This window comes from Sciurus vulgaris (assembly GCF_902686455.1).
Source record: "Sciurus vulgaris genome assembly, chromosome: 4".
NCBI lineage: Eukaryota > Metazoa > Chordata > Mammalia > Rodentia > Sciuridae > Sciurus > Sciurus vulgaris.
The window spans coordinates 163,110,017-163,132,277 of NC_136464.1; the positions used below are offsets into that span (position 1 = coordinate 163,110,017).

Consider the following 22,261-nt stretch of genomic DNA (forward strand, 5'->3'; position numbering starts at 1 on the left):
TTGACCTCATTTTAACTTGATTATATCTGTAAAGACTCTGAAATGGATACTTTGTGAAGTTATGGGGGTTAGGACTTCAGTATATTTTTTTGGGGTGGCATAGTTCAGCCCATAATAGATGGGTTAAAGTAATATTGCCATCTTTAGTCCTTTAGAAATGGAGTAGGGAGCTAAGGAACTTTACTTTTTCAAGGGGAGTAGCAATTGATTCATTTAGGTATCTTTTTATTTTTAAGGTACTGACTATTAAACCCAGGGCCTTGCACATGGTAAACAAATGCTGAGTTGTGGCCGAGTTGTGGAGGCTGGCTTTGAAATTGTGATTCTCCTGCCTAGCCTCCTGAGTAGCTGAGATTATTGGCACACACTGCTGTGCCCATGTTAGGTATCTTGTAAACTAAATAATTTTAATATCTCTAAACCCACTTAACTCATTTAAAGCTTCATTGGAATTTATCAGTGGTGGAACTCAATTCACATTAATCTTATAATGGCTGGCATTTTCTGAAAGTGAATGTAGTTAACTGGTTGATTTTTCTCCTCTCCTTAACTGCTCATTCCCTTCCCTGCCTTTCCTGTAGGCTTTTTCCTGTGCAACACTGTCTTCTATTTAAAGAAATTATAGTTTTTTTTTAATCAAAGGAATTCATATTTATAATAGAACTGTGATAAGAAGAAACTAAGTCACTTGTGATGTATTTAATCAGTTACTTTTTATCTTTTCCATACATGGCAAGCATAATTTTTAGAACAAAATTTGGGTCATTATGAATTCTTTTAACATTTTTGTGGATAATTTAAATAAATTGGTGTAGTACTCTCAAAATCAGACACTTTATGGATTCTGTAATTCCTTAGGACTTAAGACATTTTTTTCATTGTTTCTCATTTTCTTCATTGATAACAAAAATATAACGTTATAGAATTAGTTTTGTTGTTAAAAGGGACCTTGGGACAACTAGCCCTTAGTGACAGATAAGTGTTGTTGGAGAACTAAATGTGATATCCTGTTTCATAGTGATGAACAGATTCTAAATGAACTCTTTCAGCATAGTAATTTAGATTGAAGTTATGTGGGAACTAGTTTATGTTTAAGTTATTATTAATTTGTCTTTCCTTCTGAAAAGCTACCAAACCAGAATAATGAGCTTTGGAAGAAAATGGTTATACAGAAAGCCCTCAGCTAACAGGTTGTCTTCCAAAGATTTCTTTTTTTAGTCAGTTGTTTTGAGCTTATTACTCATTTTCCATAGAAACAGTGTCTAAATTTAGTTCCTTAGTCAAATGGACAAGGTACATTTTATCACTATTATTCTCTTTCTTCAACATTATGGGCAAAAATTTGACTCTTAGGGGCTGCCCTTGCCCTAGGGAGAAGAATGTGGCCCAGAATTTCATGTCTTTTGCCACGTGCCCTTTTTAAGAAGGACGTTCACTAGGAAAGACATCATACTTTGGTAGTTATTTGAGGAGAAGGAAGAGAGGAAAGTGTAGTGAAGAGTTCAGGGTCTGTGTTTGACACATAGTTGAAGACCTGTGTTCAAATTCCCCTCTGCCATTTGTTAGTTACCATTGTGGGCAAATTCTCTTAGCCTCTTTGACTTTATTTCATCTATAAAATGGGTCAAAAATAATATTTGCAAACAGTGGAGTAGTACTTGCTGTGTGCCTGACATTGTTTTCACCCATTACATGTATTAACTCATTTTGTCCTCAACAGCTTATGAGGTTAGCACAAATAACTTAAGAACACTGAGGCACAAATAAGGAATTTCCTTAAGATTGCAAAATAATTAAACTGGTAGAACTAGGATTTGAATCCCCAAGGTCTGTGTCCAAAAATATGCTTTGTGGGGGTTATAGGGAGGAATTAATAAAGTAGTGCTCTCTCAAGGGCTCACTTTAGTAAATGTCAGTTCCCTTCTTCAGCTCTTTAATTCTCTGCTAGGAACCCTGCGTTCTCATGCCTGCCACATACCCATCATCACAACTGTGAATTCCCTGTATCAGCAGAAGCTTTGACAACATTTTAACCTTTCTTGATTTGACTACTACATTCTACCTTCTTGTAAAGGTGAAAATCCCCAGTGAACATTTAGGGCAGTTTTGGGGAAGGAAAGACATAGGAGTGCATGGTGGCAGTGTCGCTTGATGCCAGAGACTTCCCCTGTCTGGGGACTGAGTACCGTCCTGTACTTTTGACTTGTACATGCTCATCTCTTCTTTTTCTTACGTTCCAATGAAGCATTTTAACCTTTAGATTAAAAGGTAGACATATTTGATGAGGGAATTGAATACTAAGGAATGAATAGGTAGGCAGTCACTAGATGAATCATCTGAAAGTAAGGACATATTTTTATATAGCAACTCCATTTTAGCCAAAGAAAATAATTTACTAATATCATTTAACATTCACACCATATTCTAGTTGTCCCACTTATAAAAACAAGTCTTCTGTGGTGTTTTCCTTTGAACCACAGCCCAGTCAAGATTTATGCTTTTTATCTGGTTGTGTTGTCTCTTTTAATCTAGAGCAGCCTCTTGAGTTTTTCTCCACAACAGTGACTTTTTGAACAGATGGTCTGGTTATCTCAGAATAATCCTAATTGAACTTGTCTTTCTGCTTCCTTACGGTGTCTTCTCATTTGCTCCTCTATCCTTATATATTCTGTAAAATAGAAATTATGTCTAAATACTTGATTAGACTGAGGTTAAACAGTTTTCTGAGAATACTTGTGATGCTGTGAATTTCAAATTGTGGAATATAACAGCAGTTGTATCACTGTGTGTTGCTGAGTTATATAGCCCAGTTAAAGTGGAAACAACCAGATGCCTTCACTATAAGTAAAACACTTTACTTTGCATTTGACAAATATTCTGAGCGATTTGTCAGTTTGTTGGTGCCTTGTTCCTCAGTGCACCTGTTGATGATTAGGGCATTTTTAGTTATTTCATTTGGTCGTGCAAAATGGTATACTTCTTATTCTGTTATTTCTTCCATATTTATTAGTAGACATTCTTCCATAAAGAACTTTTTGTCTCGTTAATTGGAATTGAACCTTAGTTCCTCTAAAAAGACAGTAAACATTCTTCAATCACCAGTTTTTGGTACAAGGAATTGGGATTGATACCCCCTACCATTCAGTGGAGTGAATGAGTTTTCCTTTGTCATTCTTCTACTCTTCCTTGATTTCAATGCCATTCCAGATTTTTTAATTTAAAAATAATTTTTTTTTAAACTGGGGATTGAACCCAGGATGACTTTATTACTGAGTTATATTCCTAGCCTCTATTTTTATTTATTTTGAGACAGGGTTTCACTTAGTTGCTCAGACTGGCCTTGAACTTTTCTCTCCTGCCTCAGCTTCCTGAGTCACTGGGATTACAGGTGTGCACTACCATGCCTGTCTGGATTATTATTTTTTTAAGTGTTATGATCAGCTATAGTTGGTTTGGAATTAATTACAATCATGTTACAATCTTTTTTTAAAAATTTTTTTGTAGTATTAGTGATTGAATTTAGGTGTTTTCTGTCACTGAGCCACTTTTCCAGCCCTGTTTTTAAAAATTATTTTTATTGTGAGAGAGGAGTTCATGAAATTGGCCAGGATGGCCGTGAACTGAGATTTTCTTGCTTTAGCCTTCCAGGATTATAGGCATGTGGCATGCATTCTTTTTTATGTTCAAATTACTCCACGTTTTGTCACTGGAAGCTCCTCCAAGTTGGGTTACTATGATTTTGTTACTATAGTTTTGACTTTTGGAAAAGTTGGAAGGCTAGTACAAGAAATTCCCAAAGAGCCTTGACCTAAATCCACTGGTTGTTTACATTTTGCTAAATTTGTTTTGCAAATGAATGTTTTGTTTTATTTGAACCATTTGAGAGTAAGTTGGATAACTATGCCACCTTACCTTGGATTCAAGCCCCAGCACTAAAGAGGAAAAAAGCACTCAAATTCTTTAGCGTGTATTTCTGAGCAACACAGATACTCTCTTTTATAAACACAGTATTATTTAAAAAATCAATACCATTATCTAATCAATAGTCCATTTCTAAATTTGGTCAATTTCCCCAGTAATATCCAAAAATCAAATTAAAGATTATCATGCAGTGTATTTGACACATTTTTAGTCTCCTTTTGTAATCATTTTTGAGCCGTTTTGGTCTTTATTGACTTTGATATTTTTTGAGGTGTTCAAGGCGGTTATTTTACAGAATGTTTCTCAATTTAGGTTTGGCTTACTTTCTTCATAGTTAGAGTCAAGTTATGCCTTTTTTTTAAAGCATCATTATGTTTTAATTTGTGGGGAGATACTTCTGAAACTGATTGGATATACTGTTCTTTATTAAGTTTCCTTTACTAGTTTTAGGAGTTTTTGTATGTCTTAGTTGATATTTTACTGAAAGAAAAATTTATTCCTTTATTTATGTGTGTTCTTATTTATACCAGCATTGACTTATATTTTGTTCAGTGGACTGTGATCCATTATTGTTATTAATTTTGAGGTTTAAATTATTCTTGGGCAACAGGCTTCTTGTGGGCTCCTGTCCTTTGTCCTGTGTTTGTCATTCTTTGAGCACTTCCTAACTTCTTAGCACGTGATGGTCTAGATTCATCTTCTACTTTCCTTTCCCCAGCCTTGTAATCTGAAGTGTCTTTTAGTGGAGAATGGTGTTTAGAAACAGATAAGGGCTCCAGATGTGCCCATTTCTGTTGGGGTAACATGGTTAATAGGCTGTTTTAATGGACACAGCAAGGAACTTTTTCTTTTCCTTTGAAGTGAGTTCACCATCATAGTTGTAAATTGAATTAATGTTAGAGGTTTTTTCTTTTTTCTTTTTTGAATATTAACTTCTGTCTTTTAATTTGAAATAGCTACAGAAGGCTTTAGAGAAAATTTTGTGTGGGCATTAATAAAGTTAATAATACTGTGTAGTTTTAGTTTGTTTTGACTAGATACACTGTCATCCAGCTTGGATATAATTGTTAATAATGATCTCAAGAGCAATTGAATATTTGCAGTTTGAAAAATTTGAATTTCAAGTTAAAAATGTTTGGATTTAGTATATCTAGATACTGTTTTATATATATGAAGAAGACTAACAATCAAATTTCTTGGGATTCAAAGTGTTATAGGAAAGACTTCAGTTTTGTTATCTATTTGGCTTTAATCTGAAAAAGTTACTTTGAGGACAAAATTCTTAAATTTTAATATCATGCATGTAAAGTTGTCAGTGTAGTTCTTGGCCCATCATAGGTTCTTAATAAATGGTACTTTGTTATAAATGAATATTATGCTTACAGTCATAATAAATATGAAAATATTATTTGATTAATAAAATTTCATATTCTAAAACTTTATTTCCTTTGTTTCCTTAACTCTACTGATTTGAAAATGAAGATTTTACATATGTAATCCTCATGAGTTTTCTGAATAAGTAAAAGTGTGTGCCAGCAGAACAGTGTCAGCCCTGCTCAAGCTTTCCCCATCACTATACACCATCTTCACTGTCAAGGGTCAGTGTATGCATCATTTTTATTTTTTCTCTATTATGCCCTACCCGAAATATAAAAGAAACTTTTCAAGATGAGAATTGTATTATATGAGAAACTTGAAATGAGTTTTGTAAATAGCTTATTATGTTACATACTTTGATTTTTAATGTAAGTATTCCAGTAATGTATTTTGTAGATAGGGAATACACTTTTAATTTGCATTTTATCTATTATGGAGTGGCCATTTGGATGTTTTTGATGAGCAAGAATGTCTTCAGTTTCATCTGTTCATTAGATATGAACAGCAAAGATGAATCCGCAGTCTTTTTGCCTTTTTTCCCCCTCCCTGAAAGGATAAGCCATAATTGTCCTTAGCATAGTGCCTAGCACACATAAGCCATTTAAGAAAAAATTTTAAAAATAAATATGTGAATCAGTCTAAGCAAATACAGTTAACAGTTGTATGTGACTTCAACTGCATTTATTTATATTCCACCTCCATGAAAGAAACTAGGTTGTGACTTACATGCATGAAATTGCTATAGAACTCTTTCCGTAAAAAGTCAGGTATTACAAATTGATGGATAACTATTTATAGAAGCAGTTTTATACAACTATGTAGCATAAGTTGTAGGAAACTTACAGACGTCACAGGCATATCAGAGTATGTCAGCTTTATAGAAACAAATTACTCCTTTTAGATGTAAGATAAGCTGTGACCTCTATGTAGAGAGCTTTATTAAGTGGTTCTGCATCTTAGGTATTGTATCTTGATTTGTATGTTGAAATTCTTGACCAAAGAAACTATGAATCTAGGAAAAGTGCAGCAAAATGTTTCTGAAATGTTTGTAGGTGTGAAGTGGATGACAGAATAAACTTGAAGCAACTGGATAATGTTGCCTAGAAAGATTATGGTTAAAATATAGGATATGATTATAAGGCTGACTGGTCATGTGATTTATTGTCTAAAATGGGGCACTTCTGGAATGAAAAGCCACACTATGAGTTATGTCATGGCAATTGGTGCATACTGTTTCATGCATATTGGAGTATCTGGTCCTCCTGTTAGTGGGTGAACATGAATTTCTCTGTCATATCCCAGAACTCTAGAGTTAATATGTCTTCAAAATTTAAGCAAAGGAATAGTAGCATAACACTACACAAAACTTGCAAATGTGGAGCTTCCTACCAGAAAACATGAGAATTTTATAGGTAAATAGATGATTGTCTTATTTTTCTGTCATTATCACAGATGTAGTGACTTAAGCCAAGTCATACTTAAAATAGCTCCCCCTCCCCTACTGCCCCCAGCATTGGGGATTTGACCCTAGGTCATTTTACCACTGAGATATACCCCCAGCCCTATTTTATTTTTATTTTAAGACAGGGTCTCACCAAGTTGCTGAGACTGGCCTCAAACTTTTAAGTTGCTGGGATTACAGACTTGTGCCACCTTGCCCTGCACACTTCCCAACCATAATGTGACTAGTAAAAATGAATTCTTTAAGTTAGAATAAAATTTGGGAAAGAATCTGGAATAGATAATTGATCTATAGTTTTATTTTATGTTTAATATTTTGGAAAGTACTAGAGATTGTTGCATGCAGTAATATCTAAATGAAACCAGCTTTGGTATGAGCTGAGAGTTTCTGACAAGATTGATTTAACATCAAGTACTCCTCCTGTAATTTTAGCTTGTAGATATTTGTTAGCCAAACTTTTTATATGACTTAGATAATATGAAGTAATATTTTACTTGTTAAATGGTTATTCATATTTTATGAGAATTTATAAAGCAACCTAAGACATTTTATATAATTATAAGCTATCCTAAGGCAGCCTGAGCATGTGCACACCCCATCTTCTAAAATTCCATGGAAACAACAGCGTAATGTGTTCTGGGAGTGTGGTAATGTGGTAAGGATGGTGTTTGTGCTGTTTATTAAACTATAACAGAACTAGAGGTTGAATCATCAGGTCAGATATTTTTGAGAACTTCCCAGAGAATTGAGAAGTAGTAGATAGGATTAAGGAGACAGGTGGCAGTAGGAAAAGTTACAGCAGGAAAGAAAACCAGTAATCCTAATAGTTGATCCTAGTCTTCTCATGAGAGCATTAATGGAAGCCTAAATTTGGTTTCAGTGGTTCCATAAGTGTGGCTGGGATGCCTCCATGGTGGTAATTAATTAAAACCCTTCTTTTGAAATAATTGGCTCAACGGAGCCTGTTAAACAGTAGATGGCATGCCAGACATTATACCTTGAGGGTCGAGCCAGAGACCTGGCCATTGCAAAAAGTGGGTTCTTCTATCTGGAAGGCATGAGAGTGGAGAGAAAAGAGCTTATGGCACCTTGTTTTTTAACAGTTGTCATGGTGGGCAGGGCAGTTTTGCCCTCAGAGTGCTGCTCTTTTTATTATGTGACACTCACACGTGCACTACAGAGGGACTTGCTGTTCTGCCTGCCCGCTTTTACAAAACTTGCAACCAGCCATCTTTTGAGACAACTAGATCTACGCAAATGGAGAGGAAACTGATGTTAGACACTGAGCTAACCACCTGTCATTGACAAATCTAAACAACTATCCAGGATTTCCAAACATTTGAGGAAAATCAAGAGCTTGAAATGTGGAAGATTCTCCTTTGAGTGACAGAGCTTAATGAGTGACAGCTATATTTGTTTTTTTTTTTTTTTAATTATTGCCTTTTACTTCTGTTTGTTGCATTGAATACTGTCTTGTTAAACCTATTCAGGTTTTAACATGCGTTACTACTTTTTTTTTTTTTTTTTTTGGTAATTATGCAGCATCTCTACCTGTCCCTCTCCACAAGTTAAGGTTAACCCTTTTTAACTGCCTTTCCGATATCCTGTCTTTGTAATTATTATTTGAATAATAACAATATGAAGCATGGACGATTTCATTGTAATTACAGAAGCACATGTAAATGTCATAATTCCTGAATATATAAAGAAGTAATTGGGAGGTAGAGGAAATAGGACTAATAGAAGAAAAGGTGAGGTGGTCATTCCTTTTGTTTTGCGGAAGAGATTTCTTAAATACTGTATAAGATTGGAATATCTAATTAGAGATGTAGATGTGTAGCCACTCGAAGCTCCCAAATAATACTGTAACCAGTGATACCTAGTAAAATTTTGGAGGTGGCCTGGAAAGGAGAGTGGGAGGTGTACACACCTAGTTTCTCACCTTTCATAGCTGTTGTCATGTAATCTGTTAAATAATAATCACCATTATAAAGTAAAACCATTAGCCAGGTTGTCTCAGGAGAAAAGGACTTTGAAAGGAAGGAGTGGTGAATAATATTTTGATTTTTAAATTTTACACCTCTATGATTTGGATTGTTTTTAGATTATTAGTTTGCAGTATTTATAAAATAAAGTTTTACACAAAGTTTAAAAAAAGAGACTTAGTACTTGTTACAACTGTTGACAGGGGGCTGACTTCAGACTTTACATGGGTTAAAGATTAGAATCTTAATCTTTTTAATTTTGTTGGTTCTTTTTAGTCATACATGACAGAATCCATTTTGATGTAATTATAAAAGCATGAAACATCTTATTCTAATTAGGACTCATTCTTGTGGATGTACACTATGGTGGGATTCACTGTGGTGTATTTATATATGCACTTAGGAAAATTTAGATTCATTCCACTGTCTTTCCTTTTCCTGTCTCCTCTCCCTTTCCTTCATTCCCCTTTGTCTAATTTTCTGAGTTTCTTAGAATCTTTGCTTTCTACCTACACAGTGCCCTTCAACCAGGTACTTTATTCTCTTCTGGAATTTTCCATTGTGTTGCTCAATTTGGTTAAAATGATCACTTAGAAAATTTTAAATGACTAATGTTTCTAGTACTAACTTTACATAGTGTCTTAGGTTTTAGAGAACTTTCACACTCATCATTTGATTTCCATAACAACAGTGCGAGGTGGGCAGTTTAGTTGTTTTCCTGTATTACAAAGTGAACAAACTTAAAACTGATAAGTAACTTGCCCAAAGTACATGACAGTTGTGAAGTGATAGTTCGGATGCAGACTCCTGTTTCAGTGCTCGGCCACTTGTTCCATATGGTTCCATTCCTACTCCAAGCTTTTCCTGTCCTGAAACAGCTACAGTTTCCCTTACCAGTTCTTTTCTACCTTGTTTGTTATATAACCCAAACTTGAATACAAATTTCAGAATGTAGGAAGAAATCAGTGTCAGAACTTGAGTCCCATTTTTAAAATGAATATTACCACATTTACTGCAATTTGAAAATGCCTTACAGAGACATTGGATATCACTTGACCTTATTTTCATAGGTAGGCAATACTGTTCCTTACCCTGATCTTTTCTCATTACATAGGTGCCTTCCAGAATTTTTCTGATATCCTTGTTTTGAATTGTCATGGTTTGCTGAAGCAAAGCAGTAGAATACAAAACATTGGTTCCAAGAATTAATCTTTTTTGGCTTGTGGTGTGGTAGCAAGACTCGACATCATCCAAACCCTGCACATGTGGTACTCACCCAGGAAATTTAGGGTTTTAACAAGTGAGTTACTTTCCAGAAGAACAGTTGGTGAGGAAGTATGTTCAACTCTTGTCTTGGAAGCTTAGTGTAACACCTTTGATTGTGTTTTCTGTTTCTTGTGTTTTTTGGTGGTGAAATATGTGCAAAAATTTTGCCATTTAACCAGTACAATTCATCCGTGTTATCTGTTTCCAAAATGCTTTTTATTATCCTAAATGTGTAGTCAGTAATACCTGCTTGTTCTTCCCTCCCTGGAAGTCCTGGCAACCTCTGACCTCCTTATTGACATTCCCGGTATGTTCATGCAGCATTCTCCTGATTTCCTTCAGAGGTGCTTTCATCAGATCGCCTCCCCCCACCAATCCCTAGGTGGAAGCACTATATTTTGCTGTTTCTTTGTATGTTTTGTGATTTTAGCAGAGGTTGGGTGGGGTGGGGTGGATGGATAAGAACTGGACAATTTGGATATTATAATGTAGTAACTCTGGCAATCAGACTATCTTCCTACTCAGTTATTGCTTTTGAGGTTTAAAGTTCCCTGTTTGTATAATGACTTTTTAAAACTAATTTGTGAAGTTTGTATTCCTTGTTTTGTGTGGTCACTGAAGTTTCTCTTTCATGATTTCTGGTTATTTCCTGGCCTGATGGAGATGTACTTAAATGTCTGTCCCTCAGCCTCCCTAAAAGAAAGCCAAACCAGAAGAGAAGTTGCTATAGCCCAGGATGGTAGGAACTTAGGCAGGCATCTGTGCTGTTCCCCCAGGCTGCTGACTGACAGAGCCAAGTACACAACCCCAAATGTTGGAGGGCAAGGAGGTCCTTACCGCTTTTCTTGGCACCAGGGAGCCAGCCACTCAAGAGGACAGTTGTGTGCCCACCTCGCAGGTTGGGGGCGCTGAGGAGTAGGGATGGCAACTGGTTTGTATGTATGCTCTCTCCTTTCTTCAGTCATTCCCCTGGGTGTTCGGTGTCTACTTCAGTTCCAGAATTCAGAACAGTTGAATCTGATGTTGTTCTCAGCTTAATGGTTTTAGTGGAGGGACTGACCTTTGGAGCTTCCTATTCATTTTCTATGATGTCACTTCACCCTTGAATTATTTGGGTGTGACTGTATTTGGTGGCAACTATAGTCAGTTCTTTTCTCTTTCCCCATCATTGTGAAAACTGGTGTTGGTGGTGGTGGTGTGGTTGTTCTTCAAGGAACTGAAACTACATTATTGTGGGAAGTCCCTCATAGGATTTCCCTAGCACCCTTCACAAAGATGGTGTTCAGCTTTAGAGTGACTCTCAGTTTCGGGGATGTTGCCAATATAGTGGCTCAGAATCATCTTTACTTCTGCAGAACTTAAAAGTTGGTTTCAGTTCTTTTAGGGTTTTTTTTTTTTTTTTTTTTTTTTTTTTGCGGTACTGGGGTTCAAACCCAGGGCCTGGTGCTTGCAAGGCAAGCATTCTACCGACTGAGCTATCTCTCCAGCCCTCTTTCAGTTTTATAGCTAGAAAAATGGTTAAGAGTTAACCAAATTTTATATGTCAAAGGAATTGAGATCTAGTAAAGAAGTGGCAGTGATGATTCTTTTTTTCTTTTTGCTTTAATATGATATTCCTATTACCTCAACAATATAAAAAAGCCAGAAGTAACTGTTTTTAAAAATTGTAAGAATTAAGAACTCTAAGACAGCTCTTCACATTGTGAGTACATTATTTTATTTGAAACATGTGGAATATTCTCATTATTTGACAAAATAGTGTATAAGTTTGATGATAATTTCACTCTTATTAGGTTGACCTGGAATTAACTTCTGGGATCTGGAGTATGAATTTGGCAACCATAATCTAAGCCAGTCAGTAATCTACTTTGCTACTTTTGATAGCACTTAAACTTAATAATAATACCTTGTATTTATATAGTGATTTTCTTCCCAGGAGTGTGAGGTACTTTATAAACACTGCATTATACTAAAATGTAGGAGTTGGGAAAAGTAGAAATGCTCATGTTCTCTTAAGCTAAACCAAATTGAACACAGGTTTTCTGATTGAGCATCATCAGTCAAGTCCATTAACCCAGACAGGTTTCCAGGGAGTATGCGTGATAGCTATCCAGAATCCTTTTTTTTTTTTTTTTTTTTTTTTTAATGGAGTAGAAGCCTTATTTGGTCAAATGGTCAAATATGATAGGAAGCTTAAAATGATGAAATACTACTTGTAACTTGTTCATCTCTGGTGATGTAGCTCAATGGTAAAGCGCTTGCCTAGCATGTGCAAAGCCCTGGGTTCAGTCCCTGGCATTGCAAAAATCTTGCCTATTTTCTGTCCTAGGTATAGTACTAGTAATACAGTTCAGGTACAGTTATGTTTTAAATGTTTAGCTATCCATGAGGGTATTATATTTTTGGAGAGTAGTTTTAGTTTTGATAGAAGAGTAGGATTTGTAAATTTCATTGTGCAAATTCAAATTGTTAAGTATGGCAATTTATGCTGTTTCATACTTGAGAATTTCCTGTGTCATTGTTGAAGCCAGATGTGAAGGGTTGGCAGAGTAATTTTGGTAAGCCTAATATTATTAGTACTTACTGACAGATGAAGGAAGAGTCTCCTTTAGGTAGCTCATTGTCACATTTTGGATATTTACAGATGTAAAACATAGTTTTATTTGGGGATGATGGTGGTGGGAGCACCCAGTTGGCGTTTTTTTTTTTTTTTTTTTTGTTGTTGTTGTTGTTGTTGACTTTGATACAGTTTCAGGATACACACGTGTATTTTCTATGACAGGTATGAGGGTTAGGCCTTTGATTTTCACCTTTTTCTCACTTAAGAGGTACAAACTTGTTTCATGCAATGTCTTTTATACTTTGGATTCATATCTTTTACTAACTGCATTCACTTCTTTGTGGTATTTATGTCCTCATATCCTCATATTGGCTGCTTCCTGTGCTCCAGAACAGTTCTTAGTTTACCAAGGTTTCTTGCTTTTCTCACCTCTAGGAAAATTCCTGCCTGATCTGGCAGTTCTCCTTTGTGTCTGACTTAATCTCACCCTTTTCAATATTTACCTTGAAATGAAAATATTGACTTCTCAAATATGATTTGAAAAATGAAACGTGGGAAAAATATATTGAATCTTATGTATTTGTATTAAACAAAAACAAAAACTCTGTGGTAAGAGTTTATCATAATTTTAATACAACACAAGAGGGAGTATACCAATAAGTTCATTTTCTAGATATTATTTAATTTGTATTTTAAGCATTTTTATTTCTTACTAAAGAGCATTTATCTACATTTATAAAAAGTATATTCTGAACCCACTTAACTTCAAAACATGTCCTCATTGTTATCTTAAAAAAAAATTCTAACTTTAGATGTAGATGTTTGTAGGTCAGGAAATTTCTAAAATAGTAAGTTAATTCCAAAATAAATTATTTTCTTGTAAACATCCATGATTATTAGTTTGCCTTGGTAAAATTTATATTTTACAATGGCAGAATGAAAGCCAGTCTATTATGTCTTTTTCATGGTTGACTATATAAAAATTATTTAATCAGAGGACAGCTGTCTCCTATATTACTTCCATTTTTCCCTAGTTGCAGATGTTGTCTTAGGTTTGCCAGCAACATTTAATATGTTATTTTTAAATTGTCAAAACAGTGGACCCAAGGTATGCTTGCTGTTTCAATTTGCAAATTGCAAGTTCTTCTTTGATTTGGTTGGTGAGTTCTTGGTGTGGAAAGAACAAGACTTCATGTTTTCAATAATTCATAAACTTGGTAGGTTTAAGAAGGTACACACAGAACTTGCTTTCTCACAGTTTTTGCTGTTGGTTGACTGTGTCTAAGACTGTGACACCGTATCCTAACTCATTCAGGCCTTGTTGATATTTCATCTTTAATGAACTATTCAACATTTAATTGTTAATGTTTTGAGGAGGTAGGATAAGTGATGGATTCACACACTGACAGCAACGTGGGGATGGATAGAAAGGTACTGTAGACGTCAAGGTTGTACGTCTGAGGAAACCGAGGTTCTGACCAGGACCAGACACAAGCGTGTGACTTTGCCAGTTACTCTGGTTACTGTGGTCTCTGTATAACACCTCTGTAACAGATCAATTCTGTCATGGAATCTTTTTGGTAAAACATTTCCTTTTTTTTCCTGCTCAGAATATCCCAGGCCTAATGTATGCTAGGCAAGCATTCTACCACTGGGCTACATGCTCAACCCTTTTTAAAAATTTATTTTGGCACAGATGAATTGCTGAGGCTGGCCAAGAATTTGGAATCCTCCTGCCTCTGCCTGTCAAGTAGCTGAGATTACAAGGGTGAAACTGCAGCACCCAGCTAGACATTTCCTTTTAAAATGAAACTTTAGTTTGAGTTAGTAATGTTATATTGACAGAAATATTCACTAAAAAATACTTCCCAATATTAACTTCTAATTCTTAAGCACAACCATTGACTTTTATTTTAACCATTGCAGACTTATATTTAGATGTTTTATTTGGTTTTTTTAAAAAATCTGCTTAGGAGATGCTGATCCATAGTGGGGGAGAGTAGGGAAGAATGAAGGAACTTTGGATTGTACAGAGGAGAGTAGGGGAGGGGGTGGAGGGGTGGGGAAGGGAAGGACGGTAGATTGTGAGACAGACATTATTACCCTATATACATGTATGAAAAGCAATTTAAAAGAAATTTATCCCTGTTTAAAAAGTTGATGAAGATAAATTAATAAATAAGAGTTTAAAAAATCAGCTTAGGGTCTGGGAATGGTAGACTGTTTGCTTAGCATGCACAGCATGCACAAGGCCTTGGGTTCTGTCTCCAGCACTGGAGGAAAAAATCTTATGACAAAACCAAAAAAAATCTACTTAGATTATTTGTCATTCCTTTTTAAACTGAAGGCATAACTCTTTGAGAGCCCCAGCTCCATGCTGGGATTTCCTGTTGTGATCCAGGTCTTGGGTGGGCCTCATATTTTAGCACCTGTTTCCTGTACTTCATTCTAATCAGCTGTTAAAAGAGTCACTGCATTGAAAAGTATTCTCAGTGTGGAATTTGTCTTTGCTGATTGCTTACTTTCTCCTGGTTTCCCCTCCCTTTGCTTTTTGGTTTATATGGATTCCTTCTTTTACTGGCTTAGTTCATTTTCTTTCAGAGTTTCATTTTTGTATTTTTTGTTTTCAACAGGAGAGTCATAGTATGGATTGCTTCTTCATGATGAATTCTATAATACTAATAGGTAGTAAGTCTAAAATTACCTTCTGCCTAAGTTACAAAAATAGGAGCAGAACAATCAGAAAATAAACCAATGTCTTCTCTATGTCATGTCGTCAGATAAAACCAAGGAATCCTGCTTGGTTTCATAAGTTATTGTTAGTTTTGGTAGGGTCATATTTTTAAGTGTGGGGATGGAAATTATTCAGAGCCATTTCTGTTGAATTTTTATTTGTTCTAGGCTCATTTTAAATCCTGGGGTGCTTGATTGCCATTTGACGTGATGAAATTTGTCAGCCTTCAATGAAATCCTTGAAGAATTTCTGTGTTTGTAAACTTTTCTAAGATGTTAAAAATTGTACAGCCAAAGTCTGGTTTGGCAGTTGATTTCCAGCAGTTACATCCAGTTTTAGTTTTAAAAACCTGCTCATTGGAAATTGCATCGCTTAACATAATCACCTTTTCAATTAGTGTTAGGCTAGAGACAGGAGTTATTTTGATCATTTTGGCAGAGAAAATCTTGAATCTGTGCCATGGGAATGCTTCTTTTATCACTGGAGTTCTAGGCCAGTGACTCCCTGACTTTAGGGAGTGCCAGTAGACCAGGTCTGACCACTTGCTCCAGAAATCAAAAAAATTAATGAAGTAGGGAAGGAGTTTATTCAGTATAGGCATACTCGGAAGACAAAAGTAGACCAAGTGTCCTTACTTCTGTCTTTGAATTTAAATAGGGGAAGGAACTAAAGTGGGACCATCATAATTAAGCAGTCTTGGTCAAACTGGTCTGGTTCATCATTTTTCAGGTCTGGTTCTATGAAGTCCTGATGGCTTCTGGGCAGTGGCTCCAGGGAAGTCATTACCATTTGAGGTTGCAATCTGGTTCCCAGTAGGAGATGGGAAATGTTTAGGGGGGTATTCCCATCATGGGGTGATGTGCATGTAAGGCTCATTGTTCCTGGAATCTTGAAAATATCTTAGTTACACTTATCTTGATGTCTTTAGTATTGAAGAGGAATGAGAGAGGCTTGGTAAATTTAGGGCTAATCAACCTTGTACCAGTTTTCTAAAAGTATGAAGTGATTAACATATACATTAATCATGTTAGGGAAAAGAGGAGAGACATAAAATGAAGGCAGAAATGCTAAGCTTTTGTTCTGCTTTTAGTTACCATCATACATCTGTAGGCCTAAGTGAACAGTTGGTGCTTTTAGCAAAAACACCCTCTACGAAGTCCCTGTTATACTTTTGCCTTTACAGAAAATCTATATAGCAATATTGCCATAGTAAGGTGGTGATATGCTTAGTGATGTGCTTAGTTTAGATCTGTAATAAGGTGAATTCTTTTTTTTTTTTTTTTTTTTTTCTGGGTACTTTCTGTTTCGATCTGCTATATTCCCTCCCTCCATAACTATAATTCATGAGCTGTTGAATTGTGTTGCTTAGCATGTGTTGGTTGGCTAGGATTTCCCTGGAGTTTTGTGTTCATTATAGTAGTGTCTTCAGAGGCATTGATAAATATGATTGAAAATAATAGAACATTAGAAGGGACTTTAAAAATGACATAATCTTTTAATTTCCTGAATAGTTTGAGCTGTGAAAATCTTAATTCATATACAGGCTTTTTTTGAGAACTCAATAGGTAGACTTGAAATAGGGGGTTTAGAAAAATCACCAGAGATTCTTAAATCCGAAAAGATTAAATGACAGTAATCTACAACTGTTTTTATTCTTGCACTCTTGACTTTCTCCTCCCAGCCTTCTGAATTGGCTTACCATACTGTTATTAGGATTTGGGACTCTGGGATCTCAGTGCTGGTGCTTGCCAAACCCAGGAAAGGGTCTTATTTTTTGTCTTATAGCTGTTTCTTTTTTTTTTTTTTTTTTTCTTTTCTTTCTTTTTTTTTTTTTTTTTTTTTTTCTGTTCTCTTCTCCATTCATTTCTTAGCTTTTACCTAGAGCAGATCAGATTTATTACTGATTGCTAATGAGAATGTTTATTTTCTTTGTGATTGAATGGAAGAGAGAGAAGAGAACCATTTATATAACACCTGCTTATGTGCCAGGAACTGCTGGCTGCCTTACAGAAGTTAAAACTCCATTAAGTTTTAGTCACCCTATAAAGTTGTTGCTGACATTTTCCTTTTATAGCTGGGAAACTTAGGCACAGAGAAATAATACTTGACCCATAGTTGAAACTGTGAGGTTAAGGGAGGGGAGAAGAGCTTTCTAAGTGAGCAAGAAAGTACATATTTATGTAGCTACAATGGGCATCTGGGGTGATTAGAATACAGAGTATGTTGCTGGAGAAATATTGTTCGTATATCATTGTTTTTATTTCATTTTAACCCATTATGTCCCATCCTATGCATGGAACACCTTTAAAAACTTAAATTGAGCAATTTTATAGGTGTCTTATAAAAGTTTTTAGTGTTTTATAGGTGTGTTTTATCTAGGATGAGGGGACATAATAGGTTAAGGGTCAGAAATGCTTTCCTCAGGTATGTGTGCTGGTATTTTGTTTTTCTAGAGAGCTAGATGCTTGAGGGTGTGTTTTATTTATTTATTTTATTAGAGCATGATAGTTATACATAATAACTGGGTTCATCCTGACAAAAATCATATATGCATGGAATCTGACCCACTCCATTTCAGCCCCCTCTCTCCCTACCCGCTCCACTCCACTGCTGCCCTTGCTCCTCTGTTATTCATCCTTGAATGGTGGTTTCCTCACACAGAGGTGAAATGCCCTGTGGTGTTTTTATATGCATATAAGGTGATTTTGTTAAATTCATTTTGAAGTGTATTTTATATGATAATTCCTTCTATTTTGTGGGGAAAGGATTTGACTCATTATCATTATCAGTGTGAATTTTTAATAACAGGTGGTAAAAACATGGGTTTATTGATTCTTTTCTACATAAATTAGAAGTTTTGTGATAAGGCACTTGAGCTGGCAGGAATGGAGAGGTAGGATTTGTAACATTCCACCAGTTTGGTTCAGTACATTTTGAAGTTGGTTCTAATAATTGTAGTTGTTATAAAATGTGAGCTGATAACCAGTTTTAGAAATAAATTTTATCCATTAACTAGTGATTATATCAAGATTTTATATAAAACCTAAATAATTCCTAAATTAAAAATTCAAGGTGATATCCTTTTATATAGCAAGTGCCAGTTGGCTGAAGGATATTAGAGGAAGTGTTTTGGTGGGACTCGACTCGCCTATAATCAATGCTTATTTTCAGTCTGGACCTGTCAGGACAGGAGTGTAATAAACCTGGGCTTCCCAGATTCAGGAGCAGCTCAGTAAGGAAGCAGCAGGTGTGCGATCCTGAGCACTGATGTTTTGTTAACCATGTGCCCAGTGAGTTGAGAAGGCAGGTTGTGTGTGCTGGGTCTATGTAACTCTTCCAAGTGTCTTTTTTTTTTTTGTGGGGGTAGGATGTATCAGTTGTATTTACCTGGTAGTATGTTTTCTTGGGAGTTTTCAAGATAAACAGGTATAGAGTTTTCTCATTCTCAGAGTTGCCTTCATCTCCCTTTCAAACTTCTTTGAAAGTCCACGTAGTGGTATTCATACGTGTGGTCATCTACACTGGTGCTCATGGCCCGCCTTCCCCCTTTTCGCTTTCACGTGTTCTTTGGGGACCTCAGGTGCACAGAACTAGTTGATCCTACTCTCAAGACCATGGCACATTACACGGGATTCTTTCGTTGGATTTTATTTTATTTTTTCCTTCTTGACCTCCATCTCCAAATCCATGTCCCTGCCCTCTTCTAACACCCACTCAGATGTGTTGAATGTATGTAGATAGATAGAATAGTGTTTTGTTAATTTTTTAAATTTATGTACATTCTTGAAATTTATCCATGTATCTACGTAAACCTATTTTTTAAAAAATAGAATTCTGGCTCTACCATGTAGTGTGTTGTTAGATCTTATAGATCTCTTTCCCCAATGGTGGACTAGCTACATTGCTGTCAGTTCTGCAGTCATAAATGATGCTGTAGTAAACATTCTTGCCACCTTCTACTCTGTGGTGAGAACTTCTCAGTATACTCCTCAGAATTGCCTGAGTACTACATATGTTCTTATTTCACAAAGTTTTAGCTCTTGAGATGACTGCCATCAAATTCTGCTCCTATTTGAATACATGATTCAGCAGGAGCTTTCATTCATTACTTAGGGGAAAGGAATACATTAGGAATAAAATTTCTTGACTGAGGCTTTGGTTTCACAACAATTCCTGTAAGCTAGTTTTCAGTCATATTAAAAACCATTCCTCTTCTCTTCAATATCATCCTTTATTTTCTTTCAGTAAGGTTAGTGTGATAGGAGAAAGATAGGAGTCTTTCAAAGGATATCTCTGTAATGCCTATATGATTGGACAAGGTTATGGAAATGCTATAAGTACTAAGATTTTTTTAAATTTTCATTTTACAGGGCGCCAATGCCTCGGCATTAGAGAAAGAGATTGGTCCAGAACAGTTTCCAGTTAATGAGCACTATTTTGGATTAGTCAATGTAAGTATCCATTGATACTTAGCTTTCAGAATCGTGTTTGGAAGCCAGTTGAGAAATGATGAATGCACTTCATAATTTATTTAAGAAAAATTGTTCATTTGTATTATTAGAATTTGATGTCAAGAGACTTGATTCACAATTGTAAAATGATGAATGGAAGGGAAAGTTACCTGAAATTTTAAGAGTCTTAGAATAGTTTCTTGTCAGCTTCATTTTTCCTGTTTTGTGTCAAAAATTTCTCATAACCAAACTTGCATCTGTAGTGTAGACCAGGTGCTCTTGATTTTTTTTTTTTTTTTTTTGAGAATTAACTAGAAATAGTACACGTCCAGGTATATAAATATAGCTATGTAAATGCCTCTATGAGTCCAAAGGGTATTTGTCAGTTTACTTCTGGCATAACCAGTACTATATATATAAAGGGGCAAAGCAAAGGGAAAAAAATAAATCCCTATCTTTGTGGTGACAGTTCTAATTATGCATTATTAAAACTTTGGAAGAACTTTAGAATTTTTAACTCCGAATGTTGTGGGTTCTGAATCATTGGAGACTACCACAGATCTATGTTATATAATTGTTGTTCGTTTATTTAATACTGTCATATATCCTGTTAGGTGGATCCATGGAGAATATTTTTTAAAATGTGTGTGTGTGCACAAAATGATAATAGGTTATATTGAATAAATTGGTGTTTCATTGAATATTGGTATGTAATTAGGAGGTATGAGATGAATTTCTCTTGGAATTTGAGAAAAGCAGTTAAAGTGGTGTATGTTTCTCCCTGGCTTTGGGAATCATCTGTGTGTGCTCTGTGTATAGTTTTTAAGGAAGAATCAGCAGTTCCTGTACTTCTTTGCCACTCCACAGAACAGGCTGCTTTTCACTCTTCAGCTGGTTTTTTCCTAAAACTTCTTGTCATGTTCTAAATAAAATCCTTATACTGCTGCCTTTTTTTTTTTTTTTTTAATGATTTCCTGCATGGTAGATATGAAAGTTTGCTCTCCTCTACCACCATCCCACCTAAAACTTACTCTCATCTTCTATGTGTTTATATAGTAATTTTTAGTTTATTCAATGTTCAGCATTTTTATTATTATAAATGTATTGTTCTTAGGTGAGCTGAGTTATACTATGATTATATATTCTTCCTTTGAATAACTTTGTTAGCTTATAACTTATTTATTTGCACTTTATTTGTCCATGTCCTTAATTTGTTTATTCTTCCCAAAGTCATCAACAGAACTAAAACATACAAACAAATAAACCCACCACCACCAAAAAGATCTCACTACCAATTTCCACTGAGCCCTGCCCATCAGGTAATTTCCCCATGCTCTGATGCCCTTGCTCTGGAGCCTTCTGTCCTATTCCTGCTTCGTGGACTTTGCACTTGCCTGGAAGTCCCCCCACCCCACCACACCACCCCTTCACTCCAGATGTTCCCTGAACTTTTTCCTTTTCCTTTTTTTTTTTTTTAAATTTCAGATCCCCTGTCTTTTTGATTTTCTCCCTTGCTTTGTAGAACACATTCTGAAGTCGCTTCTTCAGGAAGTGTGCATGGGAGATAAACTTTGATGTAATGTGTATTTGGTTCTTGTTATGGCTAGGTATGGATTCCTTCAGAAGTTTTAAGGCATTATTCTTGCTTTTTGACTTCTTTTCTCACTGTCAAAAGGTCTGATATCATTCTAATTCTTGATGTCTTCTGAATGTGACTTTTTTGTTTTAAAACTTATTGGGGCTTTTAGCATTTTCATTGTCTATAATATTTTGTAGTTTGATGATGTGTCTGGGTCTTCCTCTCCCATTATTGTGTTGGGTATTTATGATCCCATTTAGACTAAAGACTCATTTTCTTCATTTCTAGAATATTTCTGATACTATTGTTTAGTTAAATTCTTCATTATCAGTATAATTCCTCTGGGCTTTTTAGTGTCCTGTTAGTTGCATGTTGAAACATTTAGACTTGATTTCTCTAATTGTCTTATTTTTCTCTGATTTTGATCATTTGCCCTTTTATTCTACATTTTAGATGAATTATTCTGCTTTCTCCCCCAACTCTGTACTTTTTCTCAGAGTGTTAGTTATATTTTTTAATATTTTGTGGAGGCGATGCCCCATTATTTTTCTCTGGATATCATTGCTGCGATTTTCTTATGTTTCCTGGGTTATTTCTGAGATCTGAGTGTTCCTGTTTTGAGCTTGTTTTGTTTGTTAAGTTTTCCCTAGGTTTTATTCATGTAGAAAAGTGCCATTTTGAGAAGCTGATTGGAGGTTTTGTGTATTAAGTTGGTGCTTGTCCATGGGTTTCACTATAGGGTAACTTCCTAATAAAAAGGCTTTAACAAAAAAATAGCTCCTGAGCTACCCTGTCCCTTTTCCTTTTCTAGTACTAGAGGCCATTTTTCTGAGGCTTTCTTCCCTTCCTGTTGGGGGGATTCCTCCACTATCTGCCTAGAGGTGGCTTAATTGTAGGTTTTATTTAATACTCTTTGCTGTTCAGTG

General features: G+C 35.5%; 1 protein-coding gene across 3 annotated transcripts in view; it reads left to right on the forward strand.

Moving 5' to 3' along the window:
* Positions 1 to 22,261, forward strand: part of USP12 (ubiquitin specific peptidase 12) — an 82,085-nt gene that overhangs the window by 20,925 nt on the left and 38,899 nt on the right. For 2 of the 3 annotated variants that reach the window (XM_079137019.1, XM_079137021.1), the window contains exon 2: positions 19,676 to 19,756. The exons of the other annotated variant lie outside the window; for it this stretch is intronic. In XM_079137019.1, coding sequence (XP_078993145.1) covers positions 19,676 to 19,756 — 81 coding nt within the window. The remainder of the gene's footprint in view (positions 1 to 19,675; positions 19,757 to 22,261) is intronic. 3 annotated transcript variants of the gene reach the window in all.